This window comes from Rattus norvegicus, chromosome 1 (assembly GCF_036323735.1).
Source record: "Rattus norvegicus strain BN/NHsdMcwi chromosome 1, GRCr8, whole genome shotgun sequence".
Taxonomy (NCBI): domain Eukaryota; kingdom Metazoa; phylum Chordata; class Mammalia; order Rodentia; family Muridae; genus Rattus; species Rattus norvegicus.
In genome coordinates, this window is record NC_086019.1 from 249,714,022 (window position 1) to 249,733,114 (window position 19,093).

General features: G+C 44.2%; 1 protein-coding gene across 1 annotated transcript in view; it reads right to left on the reverse strand.

The window, feature by feature from the left end:
• Blnk (B-cell linker) overlaps window positions 1-19,093 on the reverse strand; it is a 67,470-nt gene that overhangs the window by 10,958 nt on the left and 37,419 nt on the right. The window contains exons 7-13 of the mRNA NM_001025767.1: window positions 15,040-15,121; window positions 13,898-13,969; window positions 7,932-8,001; window positions 6,367-6,394; window positions 5,541-5,583; window positions 2,386-2,470; window positions 1,592-1,623 (exon numbers count right to left, since the gene is read on the reverse strand). Coding sequence (NP_001020938.1) covers window positions 1,592-1,623; window positions 2,386-2,470; window positions 5,541-5,583; window positions 6,367-6,394; window positions 7,932-8,001; window positions 13,898-13,969; window positions 15,040-15,121 — 412 coding nt within the window. The remainder of the gene's footprint in view (window positions 1-1,591; window positions 1,624-2,385; window positions 2,471-5,540; window positions 5,584-6,366; window positions 6,395-7,931; window positions 8,002-13,897; window positions 13,970-15,039; window positions 15,122-19,093) is intronic.

Here is a 19,093-nt window from a genome sequence, read left to right on the forward strand (position 1 = left end):
TGTATATGTGTATATGTGTATAAGTGTATATGTGTATATGTGTATATGTGTATATGTGTATATGTGTATATGTATATGTGTATATGTGTATATGTGTATATGCGTGTGGGTGCAGTGCTCACAGATGCCAGAAGAGAGCACTGGTCCCTGGGGTTGGAGTTACAGGCCTTGGTGGGTGCTGGGAACTGAACTCAGGACCTCTGGAAGAGCAGTCAGTGCTCTTAACCACTGAGCCATCTCTCCAGCCCCTGAACTCAACTTCTGATCCATCTCTCCAGATTTGATTCTGTATTTTAATTGAATGACTACTAGAACATCATACTCCACGTATAGCTCAGTGGCATAACACTTATCTATAGGCATGAAGCTCTGACGTTAATCCCATCACTGCGAATTTGCATAAATTTGCCAAATTGTGACATTAAGAGTGCTTGCAGCCCAAACACGGGAAGCTTTAATGTACTAAAAATACAAATATATAAGAGAATAATTAATAAAATGAACAAAAATCAGTTACCAAAGAAAAAATATACTTAGACATACCATATGTCATAAATGTATATGGTGGCAGTTTATATAATAATAATAATAATATATAATGAGTATATAATGGAAGGCTTATCAGGGACTCTTCTCCCTCCTTTGCTTTCTATCTCATCTCTAAATACATGGAGAGTCATGAAAAGACCCTGCATACCCAGCCTCACACTACTAAGCCATCTCCTTTCAGATATCCAATAGCCTACCATACTCATTTTTTTTGTGCTTGAGATTTTTTTATTAACTTGAGTATTTCTTATATACATTTCGAGTGTCATACTCATTTTTTATTAAATTTTTTTATTAAATCTGTCATCTTATTTCCAACCATTCCTTCTGCCAATCAAATTCTATACCTACCTGCCTGCCTATCTCCCTCTCTCTCTCTCTCTCCCTCCCTCCCTCCTTTCTTTCTTTCTTTCTTTCTTCCTTTCTTCCTTCCTTTCTTTCTTTCTTGACTAAGTAATAAACAGTTTAATAAAAAGGAAAAATGTCTGCCTATTGTATTAGTTACTTTTCTCTTTCTGTGATAAAATGTCTTGACTGAATGTGGTGGTTTGGATTCAGAGGCAAAGGTATTATGGAGGTGTGCCCTTGTTGGAGTGGGTGTGGCCTTGTTGGAGTGGGTGTGGCCTTGTTGGAGGAAGTGTGTTTTTAAGGTGATGTTTACCTTGAGAAAATTACATAGTTAATTACCATGTTCTCATTTTAGGGTACATCTTATAGATGTATGTGAAGTTCATTAAAACATATTTCAGATATAAGTTAAGTACCTATCATACTGTTCTGGGTATTTCAATCCGATTTTGAAAATAGCTGTACTGTTATTTTTTTTTTAATATGATGCTGACTGATAAGTAGATATTCAACCAATACTGAAGATTAAAAATATTTACCTTTTAAAACAACTCTATGAAATGAATATTTCTGGCCCCATTTTATAGACTAGGAAGCAAATAAGACTCTGGCACAGTGGAAGGGACAGTACCATTCACTCCCGTGCCTGGCCCTACCTTCCTCCTATGATTGGCTGTCATGATCTTGTACTTACTTGGCAGGGGTACAGGCTTTTGAAGGACAGGTCTGAAAGGAAGAAATGGAGGTTACATGAAAGGCAGAACACAATACAAAGTCTGGAGAAGCTACACCAAAGGATAATTAGATCTAAAGATGGGAGGGGCAATAAACCTTATGGAGAACCAGGACGTTTTTCCTTCAGCTTTGCAAAAGGAGGAGCCTTGACTATAGCGCTGTATGTCAGATGAGACCGGTAGCGTGGAGAATGGGTCTCAGATTCTACAGTCTCGTAAGTTGCTTAATAGCCTTCCAGATTTCATTAAGAAGCAATGAAACATCGGTTCCCTGTGTGAGCTTGCATGACAAGGAATTCCCATAGCAACAAGAAGAAGCTTGTGCTTAAAGGGAAGGGTTCTCTTACTGGGAAAAGAGCGAGCGCATGATCTATTATCCTTGTACTCTGGAGGCTGGGGAAGGAGGGACTTGAACTAAAGGGCAACCTGGCTGCACACATAAGGAATTCCAAGAAAGCTGGGGCTACCGTCTTTATAAAATAAACAGACAAATAAGTAAAAATAAATAAATAAATAAATAAATAAATAAATAAATAAGGGGTGGGCGAGGTGATTGCTTCCTGCTCTTGCAGAAGCCCTGAGTTCCGTTCCCGGTGCCCACACTGGATGGCTAGCAACCATGTATGTAACTCCAGCCCCAGGGGGGCTGATAACCTTTTTACACACATGCAGCCTATACTCACACATACATAAATATAAAATGAAAATATTTTTAAAGAATGAATGAATGAATAAATAAATAAAGGATTCTTACTTCTGGGTGGGAGGAAACACTGGTGACTGTACAGTGTCTTGTCTGTGACTAGACCCTCGGTGGCGCTCAGCAGGAACAGGCTTTTCTGGATTAGGAGAGTCTCACATTAGTATTAAAGTAAAATGTCCATCCCCATCCCCAAATACAGCCTCTTTGACCAGATGTCTTCCCAGTGCCCTGTCTTCTAAGGGGTTCTTGGTCTGTGTATGCCGCAGCCTCTTGGAGCGCATGCGCTCTTAGGACCAAGACGCCCTTTCAGCAGTGGTACGGGTAATGTGGGCTCCTCCAGCCGTGTACACAGAGACAGAAGCCATGGGTACTGGACTTTAACTGTCTGAGCAGAGGTGGGTGCCAGGAGACGAGCAGGCTCCACAGCCTCTGTGTAACTCGTTCTCTGCTTCATGCCTTCCTGTGTCTTGACTGCTCATGAGATGTGGTTTAAGTAACTTATTGCTGGTGAGAGTAAAATCTTGGGGTTTATGAACGATCTACTCCTTTTGAATCTAAGTCTAGGTCAATCTCGAATATGAATATCACTTGGATCTCAGCGTGTTCTTGAGGGAGGGTTAAAAATAGGCACAAACATAAAGCTTAAGAAATGTCTGTAGAAGCCAGGTGATGGTGGTCCATGTCTTTAATCCCAGCAACGTGGGAGGCAGAGGCGGATGGATCTCTGAGGTCAAGGCCAGCCTGGTTTACAGAGTTCCAGGATAGCAAGGGCTATACAGAGAGGCCCTATCTCGGGGGTCAGGAGATGGGGAATGACTGTTGAAGCCCATAGGAAGCTTTACTAGTGAGGCATTGAGAAAGGCGAAAAGTTACAGGAACTTCAGAAGAAGAGAAGCAGTGAGAACTCAGCGACTCAAAGCCCAAGTGCACCGCCATTCAGACGGCCTTGACTCTAAAGGTGTTTCTGGTGTGTGGCCAGATTCTTCAAACTGCTATTGCTAGTTTTGTGCTCGTTTCTTTAAAGCGCAGAAATTCCCAGAGGAGCACAGTGGAAACGTATTAGGTTCCAGCAGCTCTGACCATACTATATCATCTCTATACTCTTAGCGAGGGCCTTGCCGGCTTGTAAAACCTCCTCCGTGGTCAGTTGAGCTGTGACAATCCCACCATTACAGTAATTTCATTTCCAGAGCTCAGTTAGGCCTCTCGGACTGTCCGGATACCCAGAAAGAGCTCAGGTTGGACAATGGAATTCCTGGTGTTTAGATAAAAGCCGGCATTCCTCAGGGACTGGCGAAGCTGGTTCCTATCTGCCAAACGGAGTCATATGATGTGATGCCTATCAGGATCTTAAAGACCATGCTGACCTCTGGGTTCGCTCAGTATCCCATGTACCTGCTACAGGTTTCAAAGTCCATGCTGGCATCCTAGGCCTTCTCCCTTTCCGCCCCCTCAGTGCCCCTCCCCGACCCCAGCTACCCATCCTTCTTGAACCCTGACCAGTCTCATTATTTGCTTCTCTTACTCCCTCTAGCTATGCTCCATTCTCTACCTCTTGTGATCCTACTATCTCCACTGTTCTCTCCTGCTTCCCTACCCTGAGCCACGCTCAGCCCACCTCTTTCTCTCTGTTCTAGACAGTTCCAGAAGCCTCTGTCTGAACTCTCTCATAACTCCAATAAAAACGTTAACTACCTTATGGGTCAGTCCCATCAGCAGTTTCTTTCCTGCCCTCAGTCGTATACAAGAGTGGGTTGTTTCTTTGGATTCCCGACTTCCTGCCCGAGGCCCCACCCCCAGTCATGTGACTCTCAGTCTGTCAGACATCTCAGACTCTTTTAACTGACTACTCACTGGCCACCCCAGCAATGGCCAAATGCCAGCTGGAAAAGGAAACTTTAATCTGTACCCAAGCCTCTAAGCAAGCCACGGGCAACGGTTCTTACAAAGTAATCCCCTCCCCCAATAAAGCCCTACATGGTCTCTCGTCCCTATATCCTCGTCCTTCTTTCCTTCTCACAGTCCTGAGGTCTTCTTCCCAGGGCAGAGGAGGCTGCCCACCCCTTTGGGTTTAGATGAGCCCTGCCTAGGCTCTTGGAATGAGTCTGAAGAAGCTGCTTGTTAAACACCTCTGCGGGATGCCTCTGCCAAGGGCTTCCAAGAAGACTTGGTTTGGAGACTCCTGGAGCCTTAAAGTTTGCACAGAGGCCCCAGGACACTAAGAATCTGCCCTGCTCCTGCTTATCAGGGTGGAGGGACTGGAAAGCCATGCGAGGTATGCGTGGGATGTCCAGGAACAGAAAAACTTCAAAGGGGAGGCAGAGAATCACTGGCCGCAGAGGAGGAGGTGGGGGTAGAAACAGCCTGGGGAAAGGCAAAAAAAGGAAATAAAAGGGGGTGGGGCTCTAATGATGTACTAAAAGCAAAGATGAGAGCTGCAGTATGTGCTTAGGGAAAAACAAAAAGCCACTTTCCATTGAGCAGGGACGCCAGGATGCTCTGTGCAGACACTGACTTAGGACCGAGGTGGGGTTGGGGGGAATGGGGACACAGACACGGATGACACTGTGATTTTTGTACAGGGTTCCTTCATGTGAGGTGTTGTTTCTGGGGGGGGGGGACTTCAATGCCTCTATGTTCTAAGTGTTGACATCAAGAATGAATCTTACTTTCTCTCCCTAGTCCCCATTTTTTAAAATGGGGTCATTAAAAAAAGTGTGTGTGTGTGTGTGTGTGTGTGTGTGTGTGTGTGTGTGTGTGTTTTGTTTTGTTTTGTTTTTTTTTTTTTGAAGCAAAAGCAGAGATGCATTGGGAGATGTACGGACACAAGGGACATTTGAACTTTGAAAACTTAGCAACAGAACTTTAAATAAGCCGTTTTTAAAAAGTCATTACCTTGTCTAGGCTCTGAGATATCGTACTACCATATTGCTTTCTGGCTGACCGTAGCTATCAGTAATAGACAAGAGGTAGGCAGGCGGTAGCTTCCTCCACAGCCCATGCCTGCTAAACTCAGGCTCCTAAGCAAATGTCGCTGCTCTCTACCACAGCACAAAGACCCACCACTTAGAAGAGTTGGCTTTTATATTAACAATTGGCTCATAAATAATGACTGAAATTCAGAACACAGAGCTTACACACATATTATTAATTGAAAAGATTATTTTTAGAATTATATCCTTCACCTTCAGAATAAACACATTTACCTTCACAAACATTTGATGCGTTCTGTAGGGAAGGAACGGGAGTCTATTGTTAAGGGGAAAAAAAAGGTAAGTCAGCAAATTGGAAAATAGAGATAAAAATCAGAGCACTATTAAATATGCTGTCAGAGATTTGCTGCAGCTACTCTAAGTCATGACGAAGCTAAGGCAGTTTCCGGCCCACCATTTTCATCCATTGAAACCTGGATGAGTTTGCCTCATGGGAGGAGCAGTGCATTTCCTTGTGGGGACATCCCTAACCTGTCAACAGTATTGACCACTGTGACCTCCTCAGCAGTTTCTAGGCACTAGTGCTTGTGCAACTGGCATCTGGCAACTGGGTTTGGTCTTACGGTCCCACCTTCTGGTATCCGAAATGATGGTCACCATCAGGTTCTAGGGTAAGCTGAGGTCCAGCTGGGCTGCCTTGGATCATGGGCTGGCCCAGGGTCATCCTGTTCTGGCCAGAAGCTGAGTTTCGTTTGTGGCTATTTATCTGATACATAGTAGTATGCCAGTTGCTCTGGGATCAACAAGGCAGGAAGTAGACAGAGGCCTTCTGCAATGATGCAGGCACGGACACCTGCACATTCTTTATTATCTGATATACGCATTTAAAGAGGCCAGCAGAATCCAGCAAGCACCAGCTCATAGGAAGCAGTACCTTCCCAGCTACCTGAACATTAGAAGCTCCTCTGGGTTGTCTAGGCTTCTGTTGCTAAGCCTGCTATTGTTAAGCACAATTGGATGCATTGCCGACCTTAAGTAAGTGGCTATCAATAGATATTACAGGAAATGTGAAATACTTTCAGGTGCAGAATCAATTTACCGTCTTAAGTGGTGTAGCTGTTTTCTTCCTGGAAAATAAAAGATTAGCCTTGTTAAAACACAAGGTAAATGAGGTAGAAGTACCATCCTTCTTAGACCTAAACCATGAGAGTGAAAACAGTGCAAGACTGCTCTTGAAGGACAGATAGGGAGGGATGGAGGATGTAATTGTGCTCATCTTCTCAACAGATAGAGAAGGGTTTCAGTCAGTGTCCTATTGCTGTGAAGAGACACCATGACCAAGGCAATTCTTATAAAAGAAAACATTTAGTTGGGGCTGGCTTACAGTTTTGAGAGGTTCAGTCCATTATCAACATGGCAGGAGGCATGACAGCATGCAGGCAGGTGCTGGAGTAGCTGAGAGTTACACCCTGATCCTATAAGCAGAGAGAGAGAGAAAGAGAGAGAAAGAGAGAGAGAGAGGCAGAGAGAGACAGACAGACAGACAGAGACAGACAGACAGACACAGACAGACAGACAGATGGAGACAGACAGAGACAAATGCAGACAGACAGACAGACAGTCTGTGCCTGGTATGGGCTTTTGAGATCTCATAGCCCACCCCCAGTGACACACTTCCTCCAAGGCCAGGCCTCCTAATTCTTTCAAACAGTGCCACTCCCTAAGCATTCAAATCTATAATCTCTAGCCATCTGAAACTAAGCCCAAATCAAATATTTTCTTTTATGTTTCCTTAGCCACAGTGTCTTATCACAGCAATAAAAAAGTAACTAGTATGGTGTCACTTAATAACATGTTGTAATACTTATCCAGCAATTTCCAAAGCTACCTTATAGTTCATAAGTATTCTATATCTCACAAAACACCCTAATACCTGTTCAGATAGATGTATGAGCACCCCAATGCGTGTTCAGATGTATGAGCATCCCAATGTGTGTTCTAATGTATGAGTACCCCAATGTGTATTCTAATGTATGAGCACCCCAATGCATGTTCTAATGTATGAGCACCCCAATGTATGTTCTAATTTATGAGCACCCCAATGCATGTTCAGATGTATGTGCACCCCAATGCGTGTTCAATGTATGTGCACCCCAATGTGTGTTCTAATGCATGAGCATCCCAATGCGTGTTCAGATGTATGAGCACCCCAATGTGTGTTCTAATGCATGAGCACCCCAATGCGTGTTCTAATGTATGAGCACCCCAATGCATGTTCTAATGTATGTGCACCCTAATATGTGTTCAGATGTATGAGCACCCCCAATGCATGTTCTGATGTCCACTCTTATAGCCCATGCTCTACTTGCAAATAAAACCAGGGAGCAGAAAGTAAATGTGGAACCTGTTTGGAGGTCTCAGAACTATCAGGTGCTGAAAATTGGGGTGCCTTGCAAATAACAGTGAACCAGTGGACTCAGAATGTAGCTAAAACTGACTCCATTCGGAGCAAGACTCTTCATTTCCAATTTTAGTGGTCGCTCCAACATGAAGGCTACCATGGGAAGGGAGAATTAACAGGAGTCCTCAGGGCAGCAGCTCCCACCCCACCCCTAACCCCCACCCCCAAATCTCATAGAGCCACGATTCTCAATCAGTACTCACCCAGCTCGTGGCAGTGGGGATGGTGCAGCAGGCAAAGATGACTTGGAGTCCCAGACCCCACTGTTTCGACCTGCACAGCACAAACAGGAGTCAGTCACTGTGTCCCGCCTTCAGGGACAGTTGTATTAGAGAGGCTAACCTTTGGAGACACGTGTTTCGTGTTACTTTTACTGAAGCATGTATATCTAGTGACACTGAAGCCAAGGGGCAAACCAATGGGCACAGTGATGAGGAATGTGAAATGCCAATACAGGGGTGGGGGGACAGTTCCATGGTTGAAGGGCTTGCCACTCTAGTGTGAGGACCAGAGTTCAGATCCCCAGAACCCACATAAATGCCAGGAGGGTGTGGCAGTTTCCTTGTAGTGCCAGTCTGAGAAGGTAGAGAGATAGGAAACTCAGCAAGACTAACCATTGTTGATGAAGTCTAAGTTTGATTGAGAGAGCCTGACTCAATGAATAGGGTAGAAGAGTGATAGAAAATGATTCCCAACATCAATCTGAGGCCTCCACGTGTACATGCACCCATATTTCTGTGCCTATACATATGCAAACACACATACACACACACACAAAAGAAAAAAATGCTAACATATAAACATGTTGTAGGTCAGAATGCCATTCTAACACTTCAAGAAGATCTTCTCCTTAGACTCATGTTCAAGACCATTACCCCCACCGAATCTTCTGAAGTCATATAAGGAACCCTTGACTTTGTATCCACACCCTCCCCACCTGCCTGACTGAAAATAGAACCAGACAAAGTGAAGGAGGCCGTAAGAGATGATACATCCCCTACATGATGGCTTCTTGGACACTACTCAGTAAGGAGGAGGTTCATGATGAGATATTTGATCAAACTGAACTGAATAAACATTGTGTATGGTGTACATGCGTGTATGTGCTTGTGCATGTGTATGTAGAAAACAGAGGAGGGTGTCGGCTGCCCTGCTCTTATTCTGCCTTATCCCTTTTAGATAGAGTCTTTCATTAAACCTGAGGTAGGCTGGCAATCCATCAGGTCGCAGTGACCCTCGTGTCTCTATTCCTCAGAGTGCTGGAATTACAGCTGCCCACATGCTCACGCCTGACTCTTTACACGTGTGCTTGGAGATCCAAACTCAGATCCAAGATCCTGTCTGATCAGTAAGTGCCATTCTCCCTGAGCCACCTCCCAATCCCTGAGTAAACATCTCACTAAGAGACTATTATATGAGAGGTCCCGGGTTCCTAATGGACATGCAGGAGATACTCTGTAAGCTGGAGTCCGATCTGCTGCCCTCTGTAGTGATGTAAACACAGAAATCAGTTACCAAATACTACTGAGGTAAGCACTAGGAGGCATGCACAGGCTCTGTGGAAGGTGCCTGGAAGGAGAGACATGCTGTCTTCGTGCCTCTCGTCCTAAAGAAAAAGGCCTTACAACGTACTGAAAGTCTGGCACAGGGTTATTCTCTGGACTTCTGCACAGAGACCATCTACTCGTCACAGTACTTGCTGAGTTGGGTGCTGACGTCACTACACACCAGAGTGGGTGTTACTCTAGGCCTTCATCAGCACCCTGTGCAGCCATGCCTTCGCCTTCTCCAGGACTCTCCTGCTTATGGCTTACCTGACTTAGATACAACTTTAGGAAACATGTAAGAAAGAAAACCACATTTCTAAGTGTTAGGTCTCAAAGTGTCCATATATACAGAGATTAGCTCAGGCTGGACCGCAGGATTCCAGGCAGTTAGATAATAGTCATCATTCCTCAGGAATGTGTGAAATGGTCCCCCAGTGCCTCCCCACCTGCTTGCAGCCATTTCCCTTCGCTCTCCACGGACATAACCTATGGTAGTTATTAGCATACCAACAGCGCCCATGCTGGCCTCCAGGCTCCCTCGGTATCAGAAGTACCTGTTATACACTTCAAAGTCCACACTGGCTTCCAGCGCTTCCTCACCCATCCCCAGCTATTCATCCTCCTTATATGTAATTCACATGATTTGTTCAACACCCATGTATATGTATGTATATGTGTGGGTGTGTATGTATGTGGGTGATGTGGGTGTGGGGGGGTGAGTGTGTACGTGTGTGTATGCGTGTGTGTGTACATGTGTGTGGGTATATATGTGTGTGAGGTGTGTGTGGGAGGGTATATGTGTGGGTGTGTATATATGTGGGTGTATGGATGTGTGTGGGGGGTAGGTGTGGATGTGTGTGGATGTGGATGTGTGTATGTCTGTATATGTATGTGTATGTGGGTGTTTATGTGTGTGTATATATGTATGTGTGTGTATATGTGTGTATGTGGGTGTGGGGTGTGCATGTGGGTATGTATGTCTATATGTATATGTATGTATGTATGTGTATGTATGTGTGTGTGCTCATATGAGTGTGTGTATGTATGTGTGTGGGTGTGTATGTATGTGGGTGTGGGCTGTGTATGTGGGTGTGTACGAGTGTATATGTGTGTGTATGTGTGTGCATGTATGTAGGTAATGTATGTGCATATGAGTGTGTGTATGTGTGTATGTGTGTGTATGTGTGTATATATGTGTGTAATATATGTGTGTGTGCAGTCCGTTTCTCTTTTTTTATGCTCTGGGCTCTTCTGGATATTTTCTCTCTCATTCACCATAAAAACCTTCCCCTAATAATGGAGCAGTCACATCAGCAGTTTTTTACTGTGTCCCTTCACATACAGTAAGCTGTACATGTCACATGAAAATAAACTGAAGTGTCATCCATGGTGCTGAGTCCCACTGCGATCCCCTAACTGCTGAATGATGCTGAACATTAAGGGTGATCCTGCAAAGAGGCTGACTGCACATATTCAGACAGAAGACAGCAGGGCAGAGGAGGCGGCCATGTCTGAAAACCCAGGAAGCGGTAAAAGGTCCAAGTCGGTCCCCACAGCTTTTGTTAGACCCACTGCCTGAGTTTTTTACTGAGCTATCCTTTCTTCCATGTCCCCACCCAGCCTGACCACAGCTCCTTGTTTCTTTCCTCTCCAAAACCAGCTTTTAGCAGGCAGACAGAGGAGGAGGATCTTCCAGTTCTGCTCTGAGGTACCATGGTGCTCTCTGGCCAGTGAGGTAGCTCAGCAGATAAAAGTGCTTGCCGCCGGGGCTGGGGATTTAGCTCAGTGGTAGAGCGCTTACCTAGGAAGCGCAAGGCCCTGGGTTCGGTCCCCAGCTCCGAAAAAAAGAAAAAAAAAAAGTGCTTGCCGCCAATCTTGAGGACCTAAGTTCAATCCCCAGAACCCCTTCGGTGAAAGGAGAGAATAGACTTTACAAAGTTGTCCTCTGAGCTCCACGTGTGTACCATGACAGGAACATGCCCTGTTCCCTGACGAATTCATAAAAAACCAAACCAAACCGAACCGAACCAAACCAAAACACCATGGTCTGGCATTAGGAAGACAGCACGCTAGTTATGTTTCTGTCACCAAACTGTCTGGGTGACTTCTTAACAAACTCTGTCTCAGGCTCTCTGTGAAATGGGAACAGTCATCTTGTCAAATTCATTTTTTGTGGTCAGACAACAGGATAAATCTGACATTTTAAAAACCAGTCGAACACAGCCAGAATCAATAGTGCTATAAAGGGAGCAAGCATGTCTGATGGCTAAAGACTTGATCGCGAAGGGAAAGGGCCAGATGTTCAGAAGCCAGATGTGCAGGGCTACGTAGTCAGTGATCCGATCTATATGAAATGTCAGCAAGAGCAGGTTTACAGTAACAGATACAGACACATGGTTGCCTGGAGCCAGGAGTGGGACTAGCACGACTATATACAAGAGGACATAAGGGATCTCGGGGGCTGGGTGGGTATGGGAATATTCTAAAGGGAGCTGCGGCAATGGTTATATAATGTTTCTATAAATATCGTTCATAAAAGTCATGGACTTTGTACTTGGACGAGATTTGTAATATTCAAATTATAATGCATAAAGGATTAGTAAAGAGGGTTATTACTAGTGTCTCGTGAGGAATACCCCAGCATCTCTGGGTGCTGGCAGAGTGCTAGGGACTGCAGATACACCATCTGTACCTCCCTAACACCAGCTGGGACAGATGGAGACTCAGAGAGGGCAAGTGGCAGGGCCACCTGAGCTGTGAACCCAGGCAGGTCACCCTCACCTCTCTTCTGGAGAGGAAGGAGGAGGCTTCTGTGAGGGAGAATGGAGACAGACTCCTCTATTCACCAGCCAGGTCCTCTGCTCTCCCAGAGTGCAGCCAGACCAAGGGGCACATCAGCAGGACCCTGGCAATGGTGTACCTGGTACCCACCTCCCTTTCTGAAAGAGCACAGTTCTTGGTTGGGACACTCTAAGGGAGAAGGGTGGTGGATTGTGTATCAAAAGCATAAATGTAGGAGGAAATCAAAAAAAGCAAAAACAAAACAAGACAAACAAACAAACGAAACTAGCTTCAGTGTCTATCTGTCCTGAGCAAGAAACATAAAGATGTTTGTTTTAAAGGTGCAGGTCGGGGTGTCAACTGCTGCTTATTTTCTCAGCTAGGAATTCATTTTCAGGGCTTCACTGTGTCCTGTCCCATGTGCATCCTGCCTCCGTGTTCATCCTGCTTCCATGTGTGTTTTGCACATCACTATTTCAGCTTCATCTGTTCTCTTTTCCTAACCCTCCCAACCCCTGTAGTGCCAGCACTTTCTCCTCCAGAGCTGCAGCTCTTTGCAAGCATTCTTGGAGCCTGTGTTGTGTTTGTTGTTGTTGTTAAAGTACGTAGCATCTTAAAGTATGTAGCATCCTGTATTCTGAGGCATGTACACAAAAGATTCCACCCAGCAATTCTGCAACAATTTTGGTTGCATTAGTGTGAGGTTCAGTTTTCACACTTGGGGAATTTGTAAATTTTAAGGGTTTGTCTGTCATCTATCTACTCATTCAGTTTGGTTGGTTGGTTGGCTTTCCAAGAGAGGGTTTCTCTGGGTAGACCTGGCTGTTCTAGAACTCACTCTGTAGATCAGGCTGGTTTCTTTTTCTCTTTTTTTTTCTTTTTTTTTTTTTTCGGAGCTGGGGACCGAACCCAGAGCAAGCGCTCTACCACTGGGCTAAATCCCCAACCCTCAGGCTGGTTTCAAACTCACAGAGGTATATACCTCTGCCTCATGAGTTCTAGGATTAAAGGTATGCTCAGTCACTGCCTGGCAAGGGTTTATTTTTTTGAGGAGCACAGTTTTAAATGGTATCTGTTAGAAATTAGGTGCTCCCCAGCTTGCCCTCAGAGACTCAACACCAGCAGCTATGTCATCACTAGTCACCAACCCTTCAAAAGCTCCCCCTATCACAGCCTCCGCTGTCTCCCAGTCTCTGTATGTCTCTCACTCTCTGTCTCTTTGTCTCTATGCCTCTCATATTTCTACTTCGAGATGTCCCTGTTTTCCTCTCAACACACACATACACACACACACACACACACACACACACTCACACACATGCACCAATAAATCTCTTATGTGAGATCTGCTTCATTTTATGATCTTTGCAGCATACCTTGGCCAGGACAGACCCACCAAGGTACTCAATGCTAAATCCTAGCCGACATAGAGAAATACCAAGTTAGAGAAAGCTTAGAAATACAGATTCTACGTATCTTTTCCATACAAAAGTTGAATACCATCTAGAGATTTCACTCTCTCTAAATTCTCAGCAGGAGACCAGTCCCTATGGATTAAGATATCTGGTTTGTTTAAACTGATGTTCTCACCCTACTAGAAGTTGAATCCAACCCAGAGATCCTTGGCACCATGTGGGGACATTTTTGCCCATCATATTTAGGGAGATGACTTTGCAATCTAGTGGGTAGAGGTCAGGTCACTTCCAGGAAGCCTGTGGGCATGGATAAGATTAAGTCTTTGTCCCCTGTCCTAGGAAACTTGGGGATATAGGTGATTGTATGTGTATGGTCTGAGTTGTGCATAAGGAACAGATTCAAAACTAAACCATGCATCTACTTACCTGCGACAGTCCCTGGAGGGGACACATGCTTTGAGGAGCTGTTTGGTTTGGTTGATCTATTCACCGTGGGAGCTGAAACACACAAATATACACATGCAGAGTGATTGCAGACACACTCCACGGAGGGAAGTTATTGCAGATAGAAACATGATCAGTCAAATCAGAGAATCTACAAAGATTCCATGACCCTCCTTAATCCCATAAGCCATCCAAAGAGATCTTCTCAGGGGAAGCTCTGGGATGGGTGTACTTATTAGTGATGAAAGAAATGAAATAAAGATAGCATGTTAAAATGCATTCTGGATCAGAATATCAGCTACTGGAGGCTTGGGTGACAAAGTTTCGCTCTGTTTCATTTTAATCAAAAGTGTATTAAACCTAAACATGGTGGTGCCAAATTGATCACACCTCCTTCCCTTCCATATACTAATCCCTTGGGTTTTTGAGGCTGTTTGAGGAGAGGAGAGAAGGGGATGTGTAAGTGTTGCTCTGTTCACTGGGCGACTTGGTCTTTAAGCCATATACTCGGGGAATATAGGATAGAGTTATTATAAAAAAAAAAAGACAAAACGAAACAAAACAAATGAAAAACAGGAGAGGCAAGAACCATTTCTTTCTGGTCCAATTTATTGGATGAGAAGCATCACCTGCCTGGGATTATATTTTCCAAAGTCACTATTTCTAGAGGGTGCCGCTTTCACGTCTGATCTGGGACAGTGTGTTTGTGATAGCATTTCTTATCCCCAGCAGGATTGACAGACCAAGTGTCCTATAAGCCCCAAGACACCGTGGAACTAACAAGCCAGGTGGCACAGCCCATGAGCTCTTTTTTTTTTATATATATCATCCCTCCACTGATTTGATAGCTGTGCACTGTTCCTAAGTCAACGCTGTGTCTTTTGGTCCGGCCAGAGTTAGCTATTGAGAACCATTCTGCGTGAAGGCGGCTGAAGATGATAGCTCCAGGGCTTTTATAACCCATGCACAAGGAAGGAGGAGAAAGGCTCTGAAGCAGATGCTCCCCTAGCCAAAGGGGGCGTGGCTGCAGAGGAGGGGCACTTCCGGTCTGAGCTTCCCGAGGCTTATTTGATGAGCAGCTAACTGCTGGAGGTTTTCAAGCACTACAAACCCCAAATGCTTACCTTTCTCAGCAGGCAGCGGGCTGCTTTCTCTGGGATGGATATAGTTTTCATCGTTATCCTCCACAGGGACCACATAATCAGCCTAAAGGAAATACAGAAGTGAAGAGGCGGCTTGCTGTACAATCATAGTTAATTGTGGGAGAAGGAGGGGTTTTTTTTGTTGTTGTTGTTTCTATCAAAGCTTTAATGGGTTACAATTCACACACTATGAAATTGCTTGCAAGGGGTTGCCTTTTGGCATTTAGTTAATCTGTTGTATCTATAGGGGCTTGTCTACCGGACTCTGCTCCATGAACGCTAAGTTCATGGCTGCTGAAGTCCCTTGAGAGAAATGGATAACTTAAGTTGTATTTCCTGTGATAAAACATCAGGAGCCGATGCATGTTATAGAAAGGGGAGTCTATCTGGCCTTTAGTGTTCCGGAGGGATAAGTGTCCATGATGGCAGGCGGGGGATTGGGAGATGAGCACAATAGCGAACAGAAGAGGAGGTAGCAGGAGAAGGAAGCTGAGAGTTCACACAGTTAGTCACGAGCATGAAACAGAGCCTTAAGTGGATGTGGGGTGAGATTATAAAAATTCAAAAGCCCACCCCACTGACAGCAAGGCCACACCTCCTAAACCTCCCCAAACAGTGGTGCCACCAGCCAGGGACCAAGCGTTCAAACGCCTGAGACCATGGGGGCTGTTGTTATTCAGACCACTATGTCAGTATTCAGCCAGTGCTTGAGCATTTTAATCTCTAGGCTTCTAGAACAGCTAATAGGATGTTAGGCGTGTCTTGTAGTTTGGATCCATTTTTCTTTGATAGCTAATGCTTCTGACCATCTCTGCAGGTGTTTACTGTTCACATGTGTATCTTTGGATACCAGCACCCTTTCCCACTTTTAATTGTGTTGTTGGCCTTTTATTGTTATGGTATATTAGTTCGTTGAACATCCTGGATATTAAGTCCCATATGAGATCTCCGACTTGCATCTTTTTCTCCAATCTTGAGTCTCACGGTGAGGCACGCAGCAGTGCTGAGCTGAAGTCTTCCCAGGGTTGGGATTTACAGGCGTGTGGAATGGGCCTTGCTCATGCTTTTCTCATGTACCACTCCAGGCACAAAGATCTAAATTTTAAGTCTAAGTTGTGTATCTTTTTCTTCGCTCTTTGTGCTTTGGTGTCATTAAAAACTGGTTCCTAACTTAAGGCCATAAAGATCGACACTTAGGCCTTTTCCCTTAAGGGTCCAATAGTTTTATATCTTATACTTGAGTCTATGATCCACTTCTGGCTGATATTGTATATGGTATGAAGCAGGGTCCAGTTCCCTCACTTTGCATGTGGATATGCAGGTTTCCCTGGCACCATTCCTTTTTGTGTAATCGTCTACCCCTTTATTAAATTTTCTGGGCCTTTGTCAACAACCAGGTGACCACAAATATAGGGAGGGAGAGATTTTTTTATATCAATAAAATACAACCGTGCTACCTAGATCTTAAAGACGGGATTTTCTAATCTGTCTTTGTAGACTGACAAGAAATGTACCAGGAATAGAAAAACAAACAAACAAACAGACACACAAACACATCATCTTGCTCAGTCATTTTAACAGCCCTGTCAGGTAGGCACTACCACCAACTCTGAGGTTGGACAAGGCAGTCAATAAAGGCTTTAAGCCCAGTCACTTTGAGCGCTCCTCAGCCACCCGCCTGTCTCCTGTAGCCTACCTTCCCACCTTTCCACTCCTCTTTTAGAGTTCTTCCCTCTCTCTGGTTAGTTGTCATTTCTCATCTCTTCTCCACCTTCAACAGGAGTTACCCTGTCTATACCGTCTAGAACCCAATCTACTTAGAGTAATGCTATTTCTGGAACCGAGATGTTTTTATTCCAAAAGGGAAATGACAGAAAAGACTCGAATCAATTCCAACAAATTCCGTTTGTTCAAGAAGAGAAGATGTGCAATGCACATATCCAGTCCCTCAGCTCTCTGGTTTGAAATCACCACCTGATCCAGGTACAAGAGGAAGCTCCATCATAGTCTGCACCTTAAGGAGCCCACAGGCATCACTGTGAGGTTCTGATATAGACTCCATTATCCCATGAACAATCCATAAAGCTGAAGCTGTAGTGTAAGCAGCAATTACTCATAAACAACAACAACAACAACAACAACAACAACAACAACAGGGTCTCTTTCATCAGAGGCTCATGTCAAACTTTCTGAATATTTGAGAATGACTTTAACTACAGATTCCCCCTGCCTCGATCTCTTGAGATCCGTGATTACACACATGTGCCATCACCCCTAGCTATCAACTGATCCTTTAAATGCAAGTAGGTTACTCTGATAGCATGACCTCCACATGGCTAAAGGACTTCAGTGATTGTAAGATGTGAGTCAAAGAGGAAAGCAGGCCAGAGAGGGTATACACATCTGTAATCTCAGCTTCTGGGGAGGCTGAGGCAAGAGGATCATTGTTGGTGTAAAATTATAAAAAATATATAGCTGTCTTTTACCCCGCACTAGGTCTGGCACTGTGGTGCCCCAAGATATCTGGTAGATATCTTCATCTCAGTCAGCAAAGCCTCTCACCTGCTTTGCTGTATCTCATATCACACTGCCAATGGCTTCTCTCTGGGCCTGGCAGCAATTCTCTACCCATCTTGTTCCCAAGGCAGGTTGCCATCATACACGTCTCCAGCCACCACATACTCTGTTGAACTTAAATCACCACATGAAAGAACACACAACACAATAACCTCTGATCCAATTGATAATATATAATTTGCTCATCACACAAAGCCCTATACACATCCATCCTTTAAGAATATTCATAACAACCTGTAAAGGTGCAGAGAAGAATCTTAACATCCACCTCCATGCTCTCCCAGCACTTCTTCTTCTTGCTCCAGTCTCCTCCTCTCTCTAAAACTTTTCTCCCTCTCATCCTTCCTTCTTGTCCAATGACAGGCCTCATTCTCTCTTGTACCTGCCTTCACCTGTATGACATCATCCTGCAGATCATAACTATGCCAGCCTGTGAACACAGCAAGTTCAAGGCTGGCTAAACAGTCTCAAGACTGCATTGAGATAAAAATAAGAGGAAAGGGTACATAGTGAGTTCTAGAACAGCCAGAGAGAGACCTGTCAGGAGCCATAATGTGACAAGCTAAAAACTAACATCCTGAGATGGCCTCTTTCAGATTATTACATAATCTGTGACAGGTTCACCCTTATTAAGCAAGGCTGTAAGGGAATTCATTTTAGGAAAGGTTCCTGCTATTAATATGCTTTTCCTGTTATTATTAAAGATATATAACAATCATTAAGTAATAGCCCAGCCCTTTGAAGTAAATCTCTGAAGATCTACAAAGATGTACTGTCTTGTAGCGATACTAGATAAATAGATGACTTCTTAAGTTTTACTGATGATCCTATAAGAATTCCTTATATCAGTGATCATTGAGTTCTTTCATAGTGGGACTGCTATTCGATCCTTTTCTGATAGTCAAAACTACAATGAGAACTCTGCCAGTCTTCGACATTTCACCAGTTAATTGCTCTTAGATGGCAACTAGACTTTCTCCTACTTAGAGCACACTCCAAGAGGTTGTAAAACAATTAACCAAAGGTCCTAAAAAGGGAACTAACAATTTGTTATAGGTGCTAGGACAGAGGATAAAATATTGACTGGGTTTATCTATACCAAACTTCACTAATAACTTAGTTATGGTTTTAAACCTTCAGTGAACCTGTGGAGCTGAGACAGGTGACAGATGTTTAGCCAGATAATTATTCCTAATGGATAGCATGTAAACATTCTCTGTTGTAAATTTCTATTTCAATTTATGATTTGATTTTTTGTGTGAACTTGTGATGAACTCTTAACATGTGATCGTGTATTCGAAAGATGTTTAAGTGCTGAGGACAAAGAGACTTGAGTTAGAACTGAGCTGAGAAGAACCAAGATGAGAGAGAAACTGAGCTGAGGAGAAGTTTTTAGACAGCCACTCTTTAGAAAGAACTGAACTCAAGAACTTAGAAGTATAGGTTTAGCATTGGGAGA